The sequence below is a fragment of the Seriola aureovittata genome, chromosome 4 (genome assembly GCF_021018895.1).
Source record: "Seriola aureovittata isolate HTS-2021-v1 ecotype China chromosome 4, ASM2101889v1, whole genome shotgun sequence".
NCBI classification, from domain to species: Eukaryota; Metazoa; Chordata; class Actinopteri; order Carangiformes; family Carangidae; genus Seriola; species Seriola aureovittata.
Window position 1 is genome coordinate 25,499,267 of NC_079367.1, and position 20,783 is coordinate 25,520,049.

Sequence of the window (20,783 nt, forward strand, 5' to 3'; positions counted from 1 at the left end):
AGACAACAAGCTGAAACCAACTCTGCACACACAGAGCAACATTAGTCTTAATTTGGAGTTATGTTTATGGCCCCCTGGTGAAGGCAAGTCCTTTTAGCTCTGTATTCGTCTTTAATAACTGCTGAAAAACACATTTGGGTCTTTAGCTGCTGGATGATCCACTTTCTCTATTTGCTGAAAACAGCTCCTTGCTTGAGAGCGTAGTTTGTAGTCAAATATCAAGCTAAAACAGGCTATTGATAAATGTTGCTATGAGCGACATCTGTCACATTAAAAGTGTTTTGCTTCATTATTAATATAAAATATTTTTTCGTGGAGGTTTAAAGGTCCCATATTTTACACTGTTGTTGTTTTATTCCAAGTTTTGATATTGATAAGACGATATATTTGTCGTTTTAAGAACCAAAAACCATCTCAGTGTAGTTTTACATCTCCTCTCTCAGGCTTCTCTCTGGAGTTCTAGTAACAACAGGTCAGTGAGCAAAGTGAGCAGGCTCTGAGCCTGGCTTTAATACTTTCACAATATTAATATAGCAACTAAAGACCTGCTTTAAAAAAGAATTGGAAATCTCACTTTATACTGGACAAATATTCAAATATTCAATACGGGAGAAATATTCAATATTCATATAAACAAATATTCATAGCAACTGTCACTTCTAGGAAGTTTACTTTTTTCAGGAAAAGAGATCTCATCACTTCCATCTCTACACAGCTCAAAGCACGACAACAACTTACATGAGCAGCTGATAAGCAGAGACTGGCTGAGACACAGCACAGTGGACAGGAGGACCCTTAGGCCACTGTCCATGGTGCACTTTGAACCCTGTCAGCAGCCGTGTTGCCCGGCACCAATACCTTCGTCTGTTCAGCAAACCTGCAACACACAGAGGAGATAAGAAACTCATGAAACCACAGCCCTGCCAGGAAACATGACAGCGTGCACATGAGGGGAAGAAGAGATGAGCCAGAAATAAACAGCAAAATAAGCAGGAGGGAGATTTCAGAGGCAGATCTGTGCGGGGGGGGGGGGGGGGATCCAGTAGGTTCCAAATGAATCCTATACGACAATCCTTCTAATCTTCACGACACATCCTCTTTACACACTCCTTGATCTCCACCTCCCACCCTCTCCTCTGACCCTTCTTCTCACCCACTTCAGTGTCTCCACGGAGGCTGGAATGTCCCCCCTGCTCTCTCCCACTGGGCTGCCGAGATCTCCCGCTAATGGAGTGGCTGTGGAGAGACTGTCGCCTCACTCTTAATATCACTCTCTTGTCACACTGTGTTGCTTCCTCATAGGTTCACTGTAGCCTGAAGTGCAGGCCCAGACACACACAGGGAGACAAGAGAAGAGCCAAAGTGAGAGGCAGAAAAGGAGTGGAGGGCACGTAATTAGGAGCATTCCTCTATCCTTTTCAACCCGACCCCCTCCGACTGCGGCACCTCCTCCTCCTTTTTCTAAAAGTAATCCGGGCAAGCTTTGATCCCAGGTTGCTGGTTGGTAACCAGGGTTTGAGCCTGAGGCCAGCGGGACAATGGCCGTCCAGCTGTGATATTCACACTGGCGCTTCGGTGGCTCGCAGACGTTAGCGGAAGGGCCGACCGGGGCTGAAGGGTGGGTCAAATTAAAAGGATGATGTCTGGGTGGGATCAGTGAAGCTGAACAGGTTTCTAACCCTCATTCTCCAACCTAAACATTGTTGCATCTGCTCGACAATCGAGCGGGTCAATTTGTTTAGCCTCCTCTCGAGGTTGTGGTATGGTAAGCTGGTCGATTATTTTCATTATTGGTTAATCTGTTGAGTACTTTTCTGGTGGAAACTGGCCAGCAGATGGAAAGGCGACCTCTACAAATTGCTTTGAGCAGAATTTACAGTTATATATAAAAAGACAAAAACAGTAAATCTGGAGAATCGAGAACAAGCTAACGCTCTGAACTTTGCTTGAATGAACAACTGATCAACTATCAGCTGTTTCAGCATTAGGTGAGAATGATGCCCAGCGGACGTTTGCTCCTCTATGATCTAACCAATGAGACACAGATGCTTTATTTACGTTCTCACTCTCACTCTCTTCATCTTTCTGTCTTTCTCTGTGACAGAGGGCAACATGAGAGGATGAGGAGAGAAGAGGCAGGAAATAATAAACTCCCCCAGCTCCTGGCTCACGCCCCCTTCTCACCCTGAGGTCAAAGGTCAGGGAAGAGCAGAGAGAGAGGGTGAACCAGCGGGTGTCTGGTGGCTCTGGACCAGCCCCCAGAGGTCACCCCAAGCTCTCTCTGTTTCACTAACACACACACACACACACACACACACACACACACACACACGCACATTTTCTTTACACACATTACCAAACACTCCACACAAAACAAGAGCTTTAAAAGAGACATTAAGAGCCACTAAAAACAATCGTGCTGCTTTCTCAGTAGTTCAAATTTCAGACTGAACAATGACAATCTGTAATTTTGACTGTAGGACTGAACATATCCTACATTATGTATGTGGTGTACGCTCCGCATTTTAGCCTCCAGTTTAAAGTGTGTGCATTCTCATTCGGGCACATCAAACCCACATCTTGCAGGCTAGCGTTTCTCCATCCCACGAGTTGCAACAGGCCCTGCACACTGCCCCCATGTCATCAGTGGAAACTATCTTTCTGTCTCTGCCGGAATAATGATATATAATTACAATAATTAACAACAGTGCTATAAAAATGCACAGCCAAGCGCGGGCACATTGGCACACAGAACGCTGAGAAACCAGAGCTGATTCCGTAACTCCCTCTCTCTTTATCTACCGCTCTCTCTCTCTCTCTCTCTCTCTCTCTTACTTTAACCATTTACTTCCTCCAAGTGGGCGTAGTCATTGGGCACCACAGCCCCGACTGGGTGCCCTTGTGTAAACACACACACAGCTGCCTATCTGCCCCATCGATCTGGCGCAACGAGGAAACACAGGGGCATCATTCCTGCCTCTTATCTTTTTGGCTTTCCTCTGACATCCGCCACCATGAGGCTGCCTCACTGGAGACAGACACTGCAAGGATATCTTGTATCCCTCATCACAGAGAGTCGTCCTGATGCCGGCAGCGCTGGCTACACGGAACGGCAAGTCCTGCTTCCTCCTGAGCAGACGCCCGGACAAAAGCTTGGAGTTGCCCTTTAGCAAAGAGGAAGTCCCTGTCAAATGAAGTCTGATCAGCCATCTCCCCTGGTCCACTGTTGATCTCCGGCCAGCCCACTCCCTCACTCCTCTGCTCTACTCAAAACTCCAGACTATACAACTTAAAAGGGAAAAAAAAAAAAAATCCTGTGTTCCAGATTTCCCCTTTCCTATCCCAAATCTGATCTTGTGTTACTTTCTGTTTTTGCACTTACGTTGGAGATGCATGGCCATTCTCGACCGGCTATAAATTGAAGAGACATCCTGCACACAAAACAGACGCTGCGCTGTTGAAAGCTGATACACAGACACAGGGACAGTTTATGAAAATAAATGAGGTTAGTGTCAGTGAGTTCAAGTGGAAAAGTTCCTATTTTTTTGGGTGCGGGGGTTGACCCATGTATGTTTGGGAGATGTTTGACTGACACCTAGCTTAAGTGTGTGAAAGCGAGAGAAAACAGCAGACTTCTTAGACAGCTTGTATCTCTCTCTCAATCTTTGTAACTCAGTTTGTATTTGATCTGTCACGCTCCCTTCCAGAGGAATCCATAGTAGAGATCTACTGCACTGTTGAGACGCAGAACCTTTATTTATCCATCTTGGGAGTAATACAAAACTCAAGACACAGGAATAGCACCATCCATCCCCTTGTAGGACAAGAGAGATCCCCGGTGATGACACAGGAGAAAATAAACACACTGACAGGCTGCCCTCAGGGAAGGGAAAGGGGTTCGAGTTTTTTTTGGGGGGGGGGGTGTTAGCACCTGTGCTTCTTTTTAGGCCTCTTCGCTACAGGAACTACTTAAAGCCCCATCTGCCCCCATGTGGGGCTGGCCCATATCCCTGTCATATTGGGTAAACAGGGACAAAAGCAACGCGGCGGTGCATCAAAGACCTGGAGGGCAAAGGAAGAACAGGTCACAACTGGTGCTGGGCCTGGCCTCTCTGGCTTCACACGACTGCACAGCTGAATGAAAGCCAGCAGCAAACATCATGAAGAAGCCCCGGCGCTGATTCGATAACAGGGGCCGATCCTGACTGCTCCGACAATCAATACCACAGCAGTGTGAATCCAATACACTCAATAAAAAAAAGAAAAAAAAAAAGAAAAAAGAAAAAAGAGAAGAGATGTGACAATTGCGGCGGGACTGAATGAAGAGATTGGAGATCAGAGGTGGAGATAAAGACTTTAAGAGGTGAGGGAGCAGTGGGGTGTAAGAGAAAGAGCAAGTCTTTTCTGGTATGATGGTCTAATCTGACATGTGTGCTGAAGCTGATTCACATGCTATACCCCAAACCTGTCTGCACTCGCCCCACATCTCACTGACAGAGGATCTGCAGCACACACATTCCTCAGCTCCACAGAGAGAGAGAGAGAGAGAGCGACGGACACATTGAAAGAGACAGAGAAAGAAAGAGACACACACACACACACACACACACACACACACACAAGAGATGGGAGATAAATTCAAAACAAGAAGATGAGAGGCCATGGGGAAAAAACGTAGGAGAGAAACTAGGAAGAAAAGCTCTGTGGGAGAGAGGTAGAAGGAGACGGGGGTATAAAGAGGTGAAACATTCACAGTGAGGTGAAAAGTTGCCAAGCCTCGACTCATTTCTCCTCCCTTTTCATTTGGCTCAGAGATAGAGACGTACAGATAATGGCTGAGTTCGCATCCACGTCTGCCAAAACTGACTGATGATTCAGCCTCACTACATTCACTTCAGCCCAGAAACTTGGGAAGAGCCTCGGGAGAGAAGAGTCTCTAGGGGACCATTATGGGCTTCTTCTATTGGTCTGGGTGAGCCCACTGAGGCAGCCCGGGGCCACAGAGGAAACTAATGAGTGGAAACGCTGGGCCTCTGGTATGGCCTAACTCTGTCTGATTAAAGACTGAGACGTTATTAAAAGTGGGACAGACTTAGACAAGAGGATTGAGCTAAAGAAAAGGAGAGAACGAGAGAAAGAGAGACATGATTTGGAATTAACTAAGGGACTTAGGAGGGTAAAGAAGAGAGGTTCCTTTTGTTTTCCCTTGAGACGTAAGGAGAAAATCACACTGGAGAGGTTCAGTCGATCCATAATAGAAAATGAGCGCCCTTGTCTGAACCTGACGTCCTGCAGAAAGTTAATGCGAGTCTCCTCAGTAAATCATTTAAACTAAGCGGGACTGCAGAAGACAAATGAGATACATCTTTAAGGACAGTCTGCTGTTAAGACACTGCTGTCTCTCTCCGTGTGTGTGTGTGTGTATATGTGTGTGTGTGTTGTGTGTGTGTCTGTGTGTGGGAGGACAGAGCATTAGCAGTCCGGGAGGCGAGGGGTGATGGCGGGGCCAAGCGGGTCCCAGAACTCGGCGACGCCACAGCCCTGACGATAACACCGTGGTGTGGGATCAGACGAGAGGAGGAATGAAAGGAGAGGCCCCGGGGATCAGACAGTCACATCCCACAAAGCCCTGTTTACCAAGGACACACACACCCCCCACCCTCCTCCCAACGCCTCCGTTCACCAGAGCCCGACCCTCCCAAAGTGCCAGGGCCGGGACCTGGGAGACAGCGCTAATACTGCCCCGAGGCTAGTTGGCCGAGGACACAAACAAGGGAGCTGAGAGAGGAGAGAAAGGGAGGGAGGTAGAAAGGCTGAGACGGAGGGAGAGAGAGTGGGGACTGAATGGTACAGTATGTAAGACCCATCTTAATTGGAGATTGTTCTGCAATGTCTTGTTTTTCCTGGGAATCTGTGAGAGGTGGGGGGGCGGGCGGGCGGGCGGAGAGGTACGGTTGTTTCCCAAGGTCCTGAACAGCGGGATTAACCACAGGGGCGAAACTCAATAGCGGCCTCGGACACTGGAAACAGATCCCCGGGTATCGCCACCATACAAGTCCACCTCGAGACCTTTTGCAAAGCGCATGTAACTAACAACCCTTCCCCATTGTCAGAACTCTCTGGGCCCTTCCGGCTGATTTCACAGGCCTTTCAGCCCACAGGGGAACGTCTGTTCAGACGAAAAGGTAATTCTGATGGAAAGGAGGAATGCACAAGAAGGCCCTCTTGCCCGCAGGGTGTGTTATAACACTGATCTCCAACATGTGCCAAGAGTCTGATTCATCACGCCAGGCGAGAGGGGTGGTGGGATTGTGCAGCCGTGGCACCGGGGCAGAGGAGGCCACAGATTCACATTCCTCAATATCAGCCTCAATTAGGGAGATGAGAGAAAAAAATACACTGATGGAAGGGAGGGAAAAATGATCCAAGTTTGTCAAATGTCCACCTTCTCCGGGGGAGTCCAGACACTATCTGTGTTTTGAAATGTTGCCGTGTCGGCTGTGAACTATGGGCATGCAGTGAGCTGATCCAGCTGCCCCCACCCCTTCCCCTCTCCCCTCGGTGCAGTCTCCCGTCCCTCCCCAACTCTCCTGGATTCCATCACCGCTCGTGTCTCTCCGGCAACAAGCAGCGGAGACGCAGACAACAGTTTCTGTTCAGTCTCCTCCTGATAGGTCTCTGGCTGCCGACCAAAAGCACTTTCAAACTAAAACATATATTAAATAATGTAATTTCAAACATGTGCAACAAAAACAAATTGGCAGAGAGTCCAAACAGATACTAACAAGAAACTGTTTTACACAGTGAGGATTTAAAACCAAGCAGGAATAAAAAGTACATTGGGTTACTTACAGGCGTGTTTGCCTTTTCTTTGTTTGTCACTGGAGACGCCTGAGAAAAGAAAGTACGCTTTTTCATTTCTCAGAATGATAAATGGACTCTACAAATATAATGGAGGGATGGTCATATATTCACAGAGGGTGGGGGTGGGGGGGACAGACAGCCTTGCCTGCATAAAAGCCTGAGCTCCACAGTTTGCCGGCAGAACAAAAACAAACACATGTAAAAAGGTTAAAATATAATTAGTCTTCTTCACCAATTCCACAAATCTCTTGCAATAACCCAAACAAACACACCAGCTGTCTTGTATGTACAAGTCTGAGGACCCAAAGATAAATATGCAGTCCCAAACAGAGTGTGTAAACGCTTTATTTAGTTTGTCTAAATGTTTATCCGTCTCGCCTTGTAACACTCCACGCTTGTTGTGCGGCAATCAAGTGATCGCAAAACAAACTTGTGGCGATACACGAATGTACACGAACGTACACACACACACACACACACACACATCATCTGAGTTTTTCACTTCTGGCTCATGGTCAAATCATAAAAACCTCTCAGACATGTTTAGGGTCCGGGCGCTGGGCTCAACGCAGAGGCGCTGGAGGTGAGAAGAGCTTTTGGCAGATGACGTAGTGCCACGATTGGGCCAAGAAAAACACAACCTCATGACAACAGCAAAACATAGGAATAATATAGAAACCGTGGCGCATGCTAACTCGGTGCATTCTTTGTGCAGGTTTGTGTGTCTTTGCTACCGTGTGGGAGCATCACAAAGAGACGACGGCAATTCATTTCAACAGATTACGGTCAGTCAAAGCAGAAATGTGTTTCCATCCATCACGAGGCAGAATACACACAGCTGAGCATCTGCTCCATCTCAGAAGACTCCCAGAACAATGTAGAAGGCCGGACCGACCATACGACTTAAATTCCTCCACTCATTTTGGATATCTTCTAAAAAAATAAGGGGTTCCATTGCTCCCTGAGGGGCCACATCTTGGAGGAGGGAAGGCCCAAAATGGCACCCATATAACCACAAGTCTGGAGGCAGGCAGCAGCAGCACCCACACTGCCTCACACTCTTGATCTGGGAGAAAAACAGCCCTTCAAACAAGTAGCCTGTTTGTCAGCCGGAGGGGAGTGCCAGCCACTCGTTTTGCCTTAATATAGTCTTGCTGATCCTTGCGCTGGCTTTTCAACAGCGCACACATTCTGACAAAAAAAAAAAAAAAAACCCATGTCAGATGTGACTTATTGGTTCAACATTTGAAATAGAAAGCTGTGGTTGCTCCGAGTTTCTAGAAGAAAAGACTCTTAACTCTTGGGGCCCGCGCTGAGGCGACGGACTAAGTCAGGCATATTTAGTGGGGTCAGTTGCAGGAAGGGAAAAAGAAATGAATCTTGCAAACAGGAAGACGCTGAGGATGCAAAAAAAAAAAAAAAAAAATCCCCTCATGTTCTGAAAAACTTCTCTGTGTGAGCTGTCAGCGAGGGTCCGGTTCAGAAGTTCACTCCCTGAAATCTTCCCCAAGGCTGCGGAGTCATTAAGAAAAGAACTACACAGGACAATAACAACTGCGGAACAATGGGTCTCATCGTGTGTTTGCTTGACAATGATGAGGAAAATAGTTGCTTTGGGAGAGAGGCGAGTGCTGGATATAAAGTGCCACGTCGAACCCTCCTGGGGAACTTTTTGTTCTCTCCCATACATGTGGTGTTCTGCATCATGTTTAAGGCACATATATTACAGCTACACAAGCCAAAGAACACTCCCTCAAATGATTATGAGCATATAATAAAAGGCATCTAGAGAAAGTAACAGTGCAAACCATAAGAGGGAAAAAAAAAGACTTGCAATGAGCTTGAAAGCGGCTCAGGATCTATTTTGCAGTCTGTCATAGTCTTTTGCTCTTTTCATCAAGCCTGCCAGCTCCACAGAAGCACCATTTTTTTTTTCCTACAATAAAAATCTCTATCAATGTGTGTCCTTATCTGTCACACAATATCTGCTGTTGAGGTATTTTCATTATCTGTAGCCGCCTGGACAGCGTGTTTTTTACCTCAAGGCGCCGTGCGTGTGTGTGTGGTATTGGTTTACATTCCCTTATCACATTGAGAACATAGACATATATATATATTTAGTCGGAGCCTGTATTTCAGTTACATTAACAGAAAACAAACCATCTTCAGAGAAGAAGCAGACCTCCTCGCCCCTGCCCATCTCCAGCCTGTACGGCTTTGTCCCGCTGCATTTCAGTGGCTGGCTGGAACATCTGTTTCTGCTGCTCCAAAAACTGTTTGTTTGTCTTAACAATTACGCCCCGATGTTTCTCATTTTATTTCTCAAATCTCTCGAAAGTCATTATCCAGTTTCAGGTCCTTCAAGGTTCTGAATTTTTCAGAAACTCAACACGACCATGTGTTAAAAGCTGGTGTTTAACATCGGGCTACAGTCGGCTCACCTTTGACATTTCAGAGGAGTTGTGCCGGAGGAAGCACGCAGCCTATCTGTAACCTCCTGGAGTAACATGCTTGCATAGTACAAGCGAGTCAGCGCCGGGCTGTTTGGATCATCTGTCACAGTCGGGGGGGGGGGGGGGGGGGGGGGGGGGGGGGGGCATGGAAGACGTGGGGAGGGGTGGGGTCCCACCGAGAGACATATGCGTTGTGTAGCTAAAGTAATGACAGTGTGAGCTCAGAGCAGATAAGAAGTGCTGCTAATGACAGCTCCGTGTAAACAGCAGTGACACCTTCAGCTACTGCATTTGCCTTCGTGGCTACTTCAACACAGCCTCAATTTATCCAATTTCCACTCACAGCTTGTCCCTAGAATAAATTTAGGGAGGGGAAACTGAGGGTGGAAAGTAAAGTCTTTTTGTTAGCACTGCAGCTGCAGGGTGCACTCACCAACCCAGCAGTCGCAAGAACTCAAACTCTTTCTCTGACCTGCCCATCTTTCCCATCGACCCCCTGCTTATGGCTGCTGGGTGTTGTCAATCAGCACCCCCTGGCTCCTTGAACATGGGGGCTTTTTGGCAAGCTGCCCAAAACTCCCCTCTGTCCATCTAACTGTGCCTGAGCTCTGCGTCTGGCCTTAACGAATGGGAGTTGAAGCTCACGGAGTAAAAGGCCAGCGTTAGAAAATGCAGCAGTATGACTCAATCCCTGAGCAATGAGAGTCAAAGGAGGACTATGTGTCAAGAATTAAAAACAGGCCAGGTTTTAGTTTGGGAATAGTTGCTTCGAGGGCCAAACGTCAACCATACCATAGTTCACTAACTTCTACTTTATTATACTAAGAAGCTGAAAATGGATTAGCCATCAGAGATTTAGAAAATGAGCGAGACTTAATTCAAGCGGTCACAATATTGGGAGGATGATGAAAAATAAGGTGGCTGCTTGAAATCCAGAAACGTTCTCTCTGTTTTATGACTCTCCGAACATTTCTCTCAGCCAGAGGTTGATCTTTTGAAGCAATAATATGACAGATCACAGCGCAAAACCAAATAAACAACCAAACCACACTGTGATTTAGGTTTTTATATTCACGTCCATTTGCTTAAGGCCAGGGCTGAGGTTTGCAGCCTGGCCTCAAATCTGTACGGCCTAGAAAGCGGGAGAATGTGGGAGGTGCTCGAAATATACTTTAGTCACCCATTTAGACACACCCTCTCCCACCACACTCACCTCACATAGACTTTCATCCACTTGTCCAGCTCTGACACTCTCATAGGAGTAGGGCTGCGACATAATGTTCATTTGACAACAACATTTTTAAATAAATTGATAAATTGTTTAGTTTTTCTGAGCTCAAAGTGGCATCTTAGAACAAACTGTCCAAAACCCAAAAGATATTTGATTAACAATGATATAAAATAGAAAAAAGTAGCAAAAGATCATTTCAGAGAAGCTGAGATCAGCGACTGTTTATTATGAATCACTTCTCAACTTCAGTGTCAGGTAATTGTCTGTTCATCAGCTAATCGACTAATTGCCGACAACCTCACTTCCAGGTTTTTACCTTCGCTCTGCGATCATTTGTCATTGTTGGAGCACATGCGGTTGTGTGATTATAATACTCCATCAGAGAAATCAACAGAGCCATTATGAGAGCAGGGGCTGGTATCATTACACATGCTTACATTCAAATTGCCCACTTAACATAGTTCTCCTACAGCAACATGTGTTTATCATTAGCGAGCACCCTAATAGCTCAGACATTATTCGAACTCGCTTAATGGCATAGTTGTGCTTTGTTCGGCTCCGTCTGATAAGAGCCGGGCCACTAATGGTTTATTAATTTCCCTACAAGTCTCAAAAACGCACTGTGAAAACAAAACAACAAAAAAAAAAATGTTTCTGAGGCTCTGTTGTTGTCTGATTCGATCACAGCCCAGATACAAAATCCCACACATTAACAGCATGGACAGTCATACTAAAAATACTCAACGGGTCCTTATGTTCAGCTTGAAATCCAGCAGCTATTGGTAATGTTTCTGGGGCTATTTTGTCATTCAAAAGAGTAATGCTTTCATTTTCCATAAAAAAAAATTTAAAAACTGCTTAATATAGATTGCATGATGCCATTTTTAAATAATTACAGCACAATACAAAGGAAAACTGACAGCAAAAGCATTTTTAAAACATATCTGTAGAAATCATATATGTCAGTCTTTTAAAAATAAAAGCGTAAGAACGTCTTTCTATAGACTCAGCGCACTGCACCAATGTTAAACTTAGAGGGAGAAAAACCAGTGATGAAGAGGCACAGAGGCCAGTTTCTCCACAGGCTGACCAGAATGCAATGCAGCCACTGAACACACAACGTGGTTGAAGGGAGGCAGAACGGTACTGAATGAAATCGTGGAGTGAATAAAGTTAAAATGAGCCACAGAAGAAAATTCTACAACACCTTATGAAAGAAAAAAAAAACTAGAAAAACTGGAACAGACTCAGCACCAAAACCTGAGGGAGGAAACGTGCTTTTAAAGAGAACGCCCGTCAGCGTCCAAGCTTGAACACAAAGAGCAAATCTCTCTCTGCCCCCTGTCAAAAGCTCACCCAATATTGGGGAGCACTGAAAGGATTTGAAAGCCATCGGAAGTGTCTTCTTGTCCCCCATGGACGCAACAATGCATGAGCAACTGTTTGAACTTGAAAGTGTTTTATCTGCGAGCAGCCATGTGTGTCCCCCTGACTGGATGTCATGCATTCGAGAGGGATCCAGGACTTTGTTCTCGATAACTCTTAAGTGTTCAGTTTTCTGAGAGTCGCCCCTATGTAACAAAAGTCGCTGTGAAGCTCTGATGATAGGGGTGAACAGCACACAGAGGAAACGACTCTCTGCAGTCACATCCATAATATCACCTTGTATTTCTGCTCTGAGACCTCGTGTTAGACAGAATATTTACAATCCTCAGCATTTATGTTGAATCTAAATCTGCATTGTGCATGTGCATGTTGTGGTTTACACATTTATTTGTATTTAAATAAGTGAAAAAAAATTATTACTATTCTAACAATGTGGATTAATCTTATAATTAGTATCTCAAAATGTTTGTCTATGACTGAAAAACTACAAGTGTCATCCTCAAAGTTCCTGAGATGCAGCGAAGCAAATCACAACACAAGCAGACCTGAGCAGAATAAGTTCCTACACACGACTGCACACTCAGTCCTCAGCTGTTAGCTCGGACTTTTATTAAAAATCAAACATTTTCCTTGTTTTGGGGATATTTTCCACATCAAGAGGAAACATGTGAAACTGAACCAATAAGAACAAAGCTGTTTGATGATCTCCACACATTCAGTTTCTTCTCTGTCACCTGTGTTTTTAAAGTTTCACCTTTCCCTCTAGTGTTTTTATCGTTTGAGCAACTCAGCGAATAATTTATCCCGAATCCAAAAGGTAAAAAGCACATTCCAGGTCAGTAAATACTAAACTCCTCCATTCAACCATTCAGGCAGGTACAGTTGCTTTTGTTTGCTTTGCACAGTGATTTGTGCACTTGCCAAACTTTAGAGCAGCACTAACATAGATTTACCAAACCAACATTTATGACACCCTCAGGGGATTTATCTAAAACAATGAAGGCTCTCTGTCTTTGGAGAGAGAGAGAGAGACAGAGAAAAAAACCTTCAAATATTAGTGTAAGCCACCATGTTTCTGCAGTGGTAAATGTGGCAGAAAGTTGGCTCCTGAAGTGGATCCATGACAAGAAAAAAAAAAAAAAAAAAAGTATAACTTTAGAACAAAGTAATGTCTCACATACCCAAGTCCATTTCCACCTTTTAATGACTGTGACACCAACGTGTCAACCCAGGGACATATTTGCCATTTCTAAAAATGTTCTCTCATCTTCCAGAGGAAAGAAACGCAGCCCGCAGGCCATCTGTTTTCAGCTGGGATGTTGGAGTGAAGTGTCGCTGTTTACCAAACAAATATTTAGGCATTTTCTTGTGTTTCATTCAGCGCACAGACAACAGAGCTGAGCTGTGTCAGAGTGCAGACAGACAGCAGAGAGCTGCTGGATAATGATGCTGTTTTGGATGTTTTCTTTTTAACACAATACAAAGCTGCCCAGTCTTGTGTGTGAGGATTTCCTTTTTTCTGTCTGCAGATTATAATCTGACAAAGAAGAAGCCTGAAGTCAAGTAAATCCAAACTGTGGTACAACATCAGATTCTGACTCTTCACACAAACTAAAGTGTTGACATTGTAACGAGGTCAAAAGGATGTTTAGAAGCCAATTAAACTAAAGTAAAAAGTAGATTGTGTCTATAATCTGGACGGTTCATTCATGGATATACACACACATAATATTAATTTCCGTACACGGGCGCCCCCGGTTACTGTCGGACTGCCACACTGACGGCGCATGTACAGCCACTCCGCGCCGCTGCTCTCCACTTTCACCACGGCACAAAGTTAAGAAAAAGCTCGGTAATCTTTCAGAAACTGATAAACCTGCTCCCTCACATTCAACGTCACCTTTTCCTTTTGTTATTTCCAGACGAGCACAGCTGGCCTGGTGCGCACACCGAAGCCTTTCCTAGCCCCTCTCCCAGCCAGCCAGCCAGCCAGGCAGCCAGGCAGCCAGGCAGCCAGCCGGGCCGGGACTCCCCTCTCTCTGCCTCCCCTCCTTACCTCTCTTGCAGGAGGGCAAAAGCTGCGAGCCGTCGGGTGAGTTAGCAGCAAGACGCATTCTTCTGGTGGCAAATCCGTACGGGGCCCTCCATTAGACACGGGCTAAAAGTGCGAGGCGACGGGAGAAACATGAAAACTGCCGGAGGTGGAAGTGGAAGGGGAGAAAGGGACTTTTCAGACGCGCAGAGCTGCGCAGAGCTTCGGGACCCAAAGGTGCGTCAACTCCCCTTGGTCTAAACTCGAGTGAAGGTGGTGGAGAGTTTTCTCCGGGGAAGTTTGGAGTCCATGTGTTTGGATAAAAGCGATAAGTCCCAGCTCGGTGCGCTCACACACGAACACACACACTCTCTCTCTCTCTCTCTCTCTCTCTGTCGCTCTCTCTCTCTCCGTCTCCCCCTGGCTCCGTTATTGTAACTTCTCGGTCTCCGTCTCTGTCGCTGCTTCTCCTACTCTCGCATCTTTGAAGCCAGTGTCGAATTGCTCAGCAAATCATGGCAGCGGCGAGGCTGGTCGTCAAACCAGGAATGTCCCAACCCCACAGCTCAATACGGCTCCTGGAGAGGGGAGGGAGGGAGAGAGGGGAGGGGGGTGTTACCCATATAGACTGTGCATTAACAAGTTTTACAATCTAACGAGAGAAAAAAAACTTCCTACTTCCTCCTCTGTGCACTCTTACCTGTGTGACTTCTCCAATCAGGACGTGAAGGAACACATGAACACATGTTCCTTGTGTTTAACAGTTTAAGTGAACAGTTACACCACAATAAGACCTTTAATGAGGGTTAATCATCAGATATTAAATAAAAAATATGTATTTTTTGCATATTTTTAAAAGTTTTTATTTGTTTACTTGTTTATTTTGAATGAAGGGATACCAGGACAGTGTGCACTCATTTGTTCATGACAGATATAAGTTGCACAATAGAAATCTTTAAAACTTAAATTATGCTACCTCAGGCACCTCTGGAAGTAAGGTTTTTGATTTCATCTGTAGGTGTGATTTATTGTAATTTGTACTCATAAGATAAGCAGAGATGGGATAAAATAACATAACTCATGCAAGCAGGGGATCGTCATAAGAAAAAGTATCACCCATGTGAACAGAGTGGTGCAGATCTTCAGAACTGACACCAGCAGTGACATGAGGACAAAGGATTCATGTCATGATCATTTCTGTCAGACTGAAAAGGGGAAAACTTTACTCTCAAGATGAACATTTAACTATAAAAGTAAAAAAATAAAACTAAAATAAAAACAGACTAAAAGCTTCACTGAGTTAGTGACAGTTTCATCTGCTGCACAAACAGCCTCGATCCCAACACTGCCTCAAAGCCATAAAGGCTGCTTTCCTTTTTTTCAGTGGTATACACTGCTCCTTGTAGATTAACCCAGCTCTCACTGGGCCCATTGAATTGAATTAAAGTTATGTGGGAGGGGGGGTGTTTGAACAGCTAATAGCTACAGGTCATTTCTGGCATCAGACCTGCTGGTTGGATAGTCTGAATGTTGGTTGGCTGCAGCCGTTTCCTCATCACTAGGTGAAATGTCTTCACAGAGAGGCGCGGGAGAGCTGAGCTGCTAGCGAGAAACAGTCATCTGTTGTGCGTATGGGCATGAGTAAACAGCATAATCATCTTTGAGGCAGTAATTATGTGCTCCAGCGTTGGCCGGGCGATGGTGGCGGCGGCGGCGGCGGCGGCGGGCCCACCCTGCTTCAGACAGCAGGTGCAGCTCACCATCTGACAGCTGACTTCTATGGAAGGTGTGATCCAATCCTCCCGAGGCTGGGTCGACCCAGTGAGGGCCTTGGGGCAGTCAGGGCCAAAGCCAACAAACCAGCAAACCTCTGACACAGGAGGAGAAGGAAAACAACACGGAGGAGGAGGAGACGAGACGGATGAAGGACAGATTCCTCAACTCTGTTTTCACTGACAGGAGTTAGACTGTCCTGTTTTTCTTTTAACTTGTTGCTAACAGTGCCAGTTTTCTGTCATTGTGAATTAGAATTTTCTTTTTCTCTACATTCTGTCAAATCACTTTTCAGCACCAGTTTCTAATCAGGCAAACATCAAGGCCTGATACATACATACATGGCTTTATGGCTGTGATACTGCAGTAAATCCTTTATAAATCATTCATCAAACATTCATAACTCCCAACGTTTAGGTTTCCAGGTTTTAAAGAATCCCTTTCGCAGCTCTTCTTCATCATGCAGAATCACGCCTGCAATGGACAGTCTGACCTCAGAGACCAATATCAATTTATCATGGACTTATGAAAGCTTATTATTGATTACCATCCTTCCACTTTATTCTTGTTACTTTTAACATAGTGTCATTACAATTATTTGTACACCAGAGGCCTGACGGCAGAGGAGGATGCTCACCTGACAAAGTGTTCTTTCACAACCTGGTTTTTACTATAACCAGAAAACACCTGAGTTGTGAGGGTTCAACTCTTTATAAATGATTCCTTATTAACCAGTGCGACCCACTTTTTCTCTAATCTTCCTTATTAAAAGTGATTCATTATATTTTCCCTCTCTCTCTCTCGCTCTCTCTCCCTCGCTCTCCCTCAGGGTCAGGAGCTGGTTGGAGATGGAGACAGAGGCTCTGGGTTCAGAGGGGGGTGAGCAGGGTGATTGGACACAGTCGCATGTGAAAGGCCAGAGAGCGGCGAGTCCACAGGGAGCAGGGTCCACACACAAAGGGCCAGGGAGGGGTTCGGTGGGGGGCGGGAGGGGCGGCCGAGGAGGAGAGGCCACGCTGGGAACCAAAGCTGACAGCACAGACACTTCTTATCCACTGAGGGTTTGGCTGTCTCTGGCCCCCTGGGGTATATACTCACTTATCCGTGTGGAGCTGGCAGCTCCACACTGTTGAGCCACAGCAGCTTCAGAGAGCCGCTCACCGAGAGCAGAGGCAGCAGAAACACTGTGCACACAAAGCAAAGTGACCTCTGGCCCACATTTAACTGATACAAGGCTTGTTTCCTTCTTCATATCAGCCCTGATCAAATATCAATAGATTACATCACATTTAGCCAATACAAGATTACCTGTTGGTGATCATGCAGTGGCTGCAAAACACCAGCAGTTTACACTTTATACGTTAAAATACTGATTTCCCTCCTGTGACTCCCTGATTGAGCTGAAAGTGGCAGGAGAGCTGCTAACAAGGGCTTTATGAGCTAAATCCTCAAGCAGGGCTTGTTTGGAGTTGGTACATCCAGCTTGCTGTGCTTTGCTGTGAGGATAATAAGCCTCCGACCACTGTCAACAGAGTGTTTATGACCTGCAAAGCAGCGCGGGGTTGTGTTGACTTTGTCAGCAGGGGACTGAGGAACGCCTGACTCCCAGTGCTATTAAAAGGCACTTCCAGATAACAGGAGTACCATCCCTCTGTTTGTGGATTGGTCAAGCAGGACGAAATACCAGAGCTTTATTGTTAGGCTCCAGATCTGAGGACCACATTTACATCATTTACTCAAAAGCAGATGTTGTTGGTAGAATTTCAATGACATTTAAAAGCACTTGTTCCCTTTATTTTTATAGGGTGCTTAGGCAAGAAGTAGGACAATTAGAGAAAAGTAAAAAAAAACTTTTCTTCTAAGGACATTTATTTGCAACTTTTTACATGGAAAACTTTGTGCAGGTGAAGAAATATATACGAGAGTAGGAAAAATCACAATATTTTACAACATAGACTAAATGGATTTCCCCTCGGAGGGTCGTATATCATGACTTAGACAGGTGTGTGCAATGTGTGTGTATGTGTGTGTGTACGTTCTGTCTTTCTGTAGGTTCGGGTATGCGGCTGCAGTCGCGTGTGTGTGTGTGTGTGTGTGTGTGTGTGTGTGTGTGTTCATGGATGTGTAAAAGAAAGAAAGAGAAATTTGAAGGCACTCATCCCCATCTGGTTTCTGCATCACTGTGGTGGGATCACATTATCCATCGTGGGCTCTCTGGGAATTTCATCAGTCTGTAACATCTCACTTATTCTCACATCTCCCCGGGCTTTACCATGTACAACAATCCTGAGTGTCTCTCTCCTGACACCGCAGTGACCCTGCACATCCTCTGGTCATCTTTAAAGCTTTCCCCCATCTGATGTGAGAACTGTACGGGGCATAAAACTGTCTCTGCTCCAGTCTTCACGCTGTCACTGCTTTGCCCGAGTTGTCCACAACTCAGCAATATATGTGTGTGTACATATACACAAACACAGCTAGTGCTTTACCTGCCTATACAAGGAGAGAGCAAACTCAAACTTCAGTGGGTTTAAGTTTTAGCAGTTATTAGTGGCTACACCAAATTTTAATGAGTAACAAGACAGACATACATGATGTGCCCTTTCGATCTTTAGATTCTCTCGTCATATCTAATGAATAAAGGCAATAAAGCAGATTTAAATAAAGAAAGATTAAGAGCAAAGGTCAGACATTTTAATATAGGTTAATATAAAAAGAAATGAAAGTAAGACTTGCAGCTCTGATATGATGATCCCATGATTTTTAGACAGACAAGTGGCACTGTTTTGATTTACAGAGGGATCTGTCAGGTATAAGAAAGAAAGAAAGAAAGAAAGAAAGAAAAAGAAAGAAAGAAAGAGCACATGATAAAATGCCAAAATTCTCACATGGATCCAAATCTAAATGAAGACGTTGATATGTCAAATTAATGATGATTATACAAACACTACAAACACAAACTGTTTTATTTTGTAACTATCCTAACCTTTTCATTACACTTCCACTACTTGTGTATTTGATTAAAAATCATTTTGTCTTGATGTGAAGCCTATGAAAACTCCTATATCACTTCCACCGATGTAATTTATAAGTGATTTCCAAATCGTACGGGCGTGTTGTTCCGGTCTCATCCCAACATCCAAACCAGCAGTGACGTGAAGCTGTCATGATAAAGCATTCGGGAGTTGGTTGTAGTGGGTATCTGGGGAATAGTTGGAGCAGGAAGAGGCTGAAGTGAAATATCATTCCTGTTTAACACTGATGTTTCCTCTGGTCCCACAGGCTCATGGTGACCTTGTGATTTATGGCGCAGCGCTGGAGGAGCAGATCAGAATACAGCTGCCCCACAGCTACACACAAACATGTGTCCGACTCCTGCGCAACCTCGACTTCCTTAAGGTTCCTTAACTTCCTACCTTAACCTGAAGTCCCAATCTGCAGTCAAACCAGTGCAGCTCTGGACTGAATGTCTTCCAGCTGTTAGATAAGAAGAAATTATAATAAAACAAATGTATCAGCATTTCCTCTCTTTTGTGTGTATTTGCTTCTGTCTGTGGAGCAGGGGATTATGTGCGTAAAAATGTGACGCTTGTTGCAGCTAACTGGCTTTTCCAGCTCATTCCGAATGGCATGAAGTGATGTAGAAAATGAGCTCGATGAAGAGGATTAGGACCGGAGACTGCGAGTGCTTATCATCTCCCATAGCACTGGAGTGTAGCCATGGAAACAGGAAGTGAGAGGCAAGCTTCCAAGATGGCCACCAGCTTGTGAATGGGTGCATTCCTCAACGGCAGGGTGTCTGCTGGAGGGAGGAGGGGCGAGCCAGTGTGTTTACTCCGAAAAGGGACTATATAAATAGTAACTGCTGCTGTTTTAAGGACTTCCTGTCACTAGGTATTCCATAAAACAGTAGTTAAATAAACAATCAGTTTCCCATTGGGGCTGCCTTGTCTATTCTGAAGTGAGGTCTGCGGTGGGTTCAATCCAGGACCCCGGCGTGTGGATTTTAAAGCCCCAGACTGGAGTCATGGAGCTGTTACAGGTCACCACACTCTCTTTCACTCGCACCCGGCCTGGTCATATAACCTCCACACACACAAACTGAGCCTGAGTTCCACATTCAGCATGTTTTTTTTGTTTTTTGTTTTTTTCTCTGCCAAGTAACTTCTATACTGACTTTTCAGTGAGCTCTCCTCATTGTTTTGTTATGTGAGCTGTGCATGTGGCGCTCTTCTTTCTGCCATCACAGTGCAGGGGTTCACGGCACTGTGATGATCTGAGTGGGACGTCATTCAGTGCGCTGCAGCCAGAGAAGTAGATAAGTGGTGATTAGGTGTAAAGTATTTGGGAATTAACACAGTTTTGGTTTTTGGGCTTTGATGACTTTCAGCTATGTTTACATCCATATCAGGTGTAGGAATTATACCATTTTTTTATACATAGTTTCTTGAGTCTTTAAAGAGTGCAGGTAATGAAAGGGCTACAATTCCTTCTCTGTTCAAACAATATGGATGTATAGACAGTGGTGATCCTAGACTCTGGAAGGCCCCATGCGAAGAAGCCCATTTAAGAATTGTGCTTAATCAGATATCTACAATTTACAGACATAACCTTAATGCCTCACATGCAGGCTATTGGTAGATGCTACTGCAAACATCATCAGGTGCCCAATTAGGGGGTTTAGGTGGTGCACTGCATAGGAGTTTAAGTCGGTTTAAAGTTGTCATTGCAGGATGTCCCCTTACGGGCCCCAAGCATTTGCCTGGTTTGCCTGTCCTGACGGTGCATCTCTGCGTATAGATCCTCAGATTAAGGACAAAAGTTGATGCTTTCACCTCATATTCATTGATTCATTTTAAATCCAACGCCACAGAACATATTCAAAAGCAATGCAGCAGCCAGAGCTCAGTCAGTTTCACATTCAGCAAATCCAGGGAACTTCTTGAAGACAAAATTCTGTACAGTACAGCAAAGAGGAAAATGATTGTAGTGAAGATAAATATTAATGCTTAAAAACATTGACTGAAGGCTTCTTCATCAAGTG

At 45.1% G+C, this 20,783-nt stretch overlaps 1 protein-coding gene and 1 long non-coding RNA gene across 3 annotated transcripts in view; one reads left to right on the plus strand and one right to left on the minus strand.

Annotated features, from left to right (window-relative positions):
- cdon (cell adhesion associated, oncogene regulated) overlaps positions 1-14,129 on the minus strand; it is a 33,472-nt gene extending 19,343 nt beyond the window's left edge. For both annotated transcript variants that reach the window (XM_056374751.1, XM_056374750.1), the window contains exons 1-2: positions 13,991-14,129; positions 739-877 (exon numbers count right to left, since the gene is read on the minus strand). In XM_056374751.1, the coding sequence (XP_056230726.1) occupies positions 739-811 (73 nt within the window). In that variant the 5' untranslated portion in view covers positions 812-877; positions 13,991-14,129. The remainder of the gene's footprint in view (positions 1-738; positions 878-13,990) is intronic.
- Positions 14,070-19,259, plus strand: LOC130168145 (uncharacterized). The gene is made up of 2 exons (XR_008827387.1): positions 14,070-14,203; positions 19,022-19,259. It is a non-coding gene; the product is annotated as an uncharacterized LOC130168145 (long non-coding RNA).
- Positions 19,260-20,783: the final 1,524 nt, after the last annotated feature.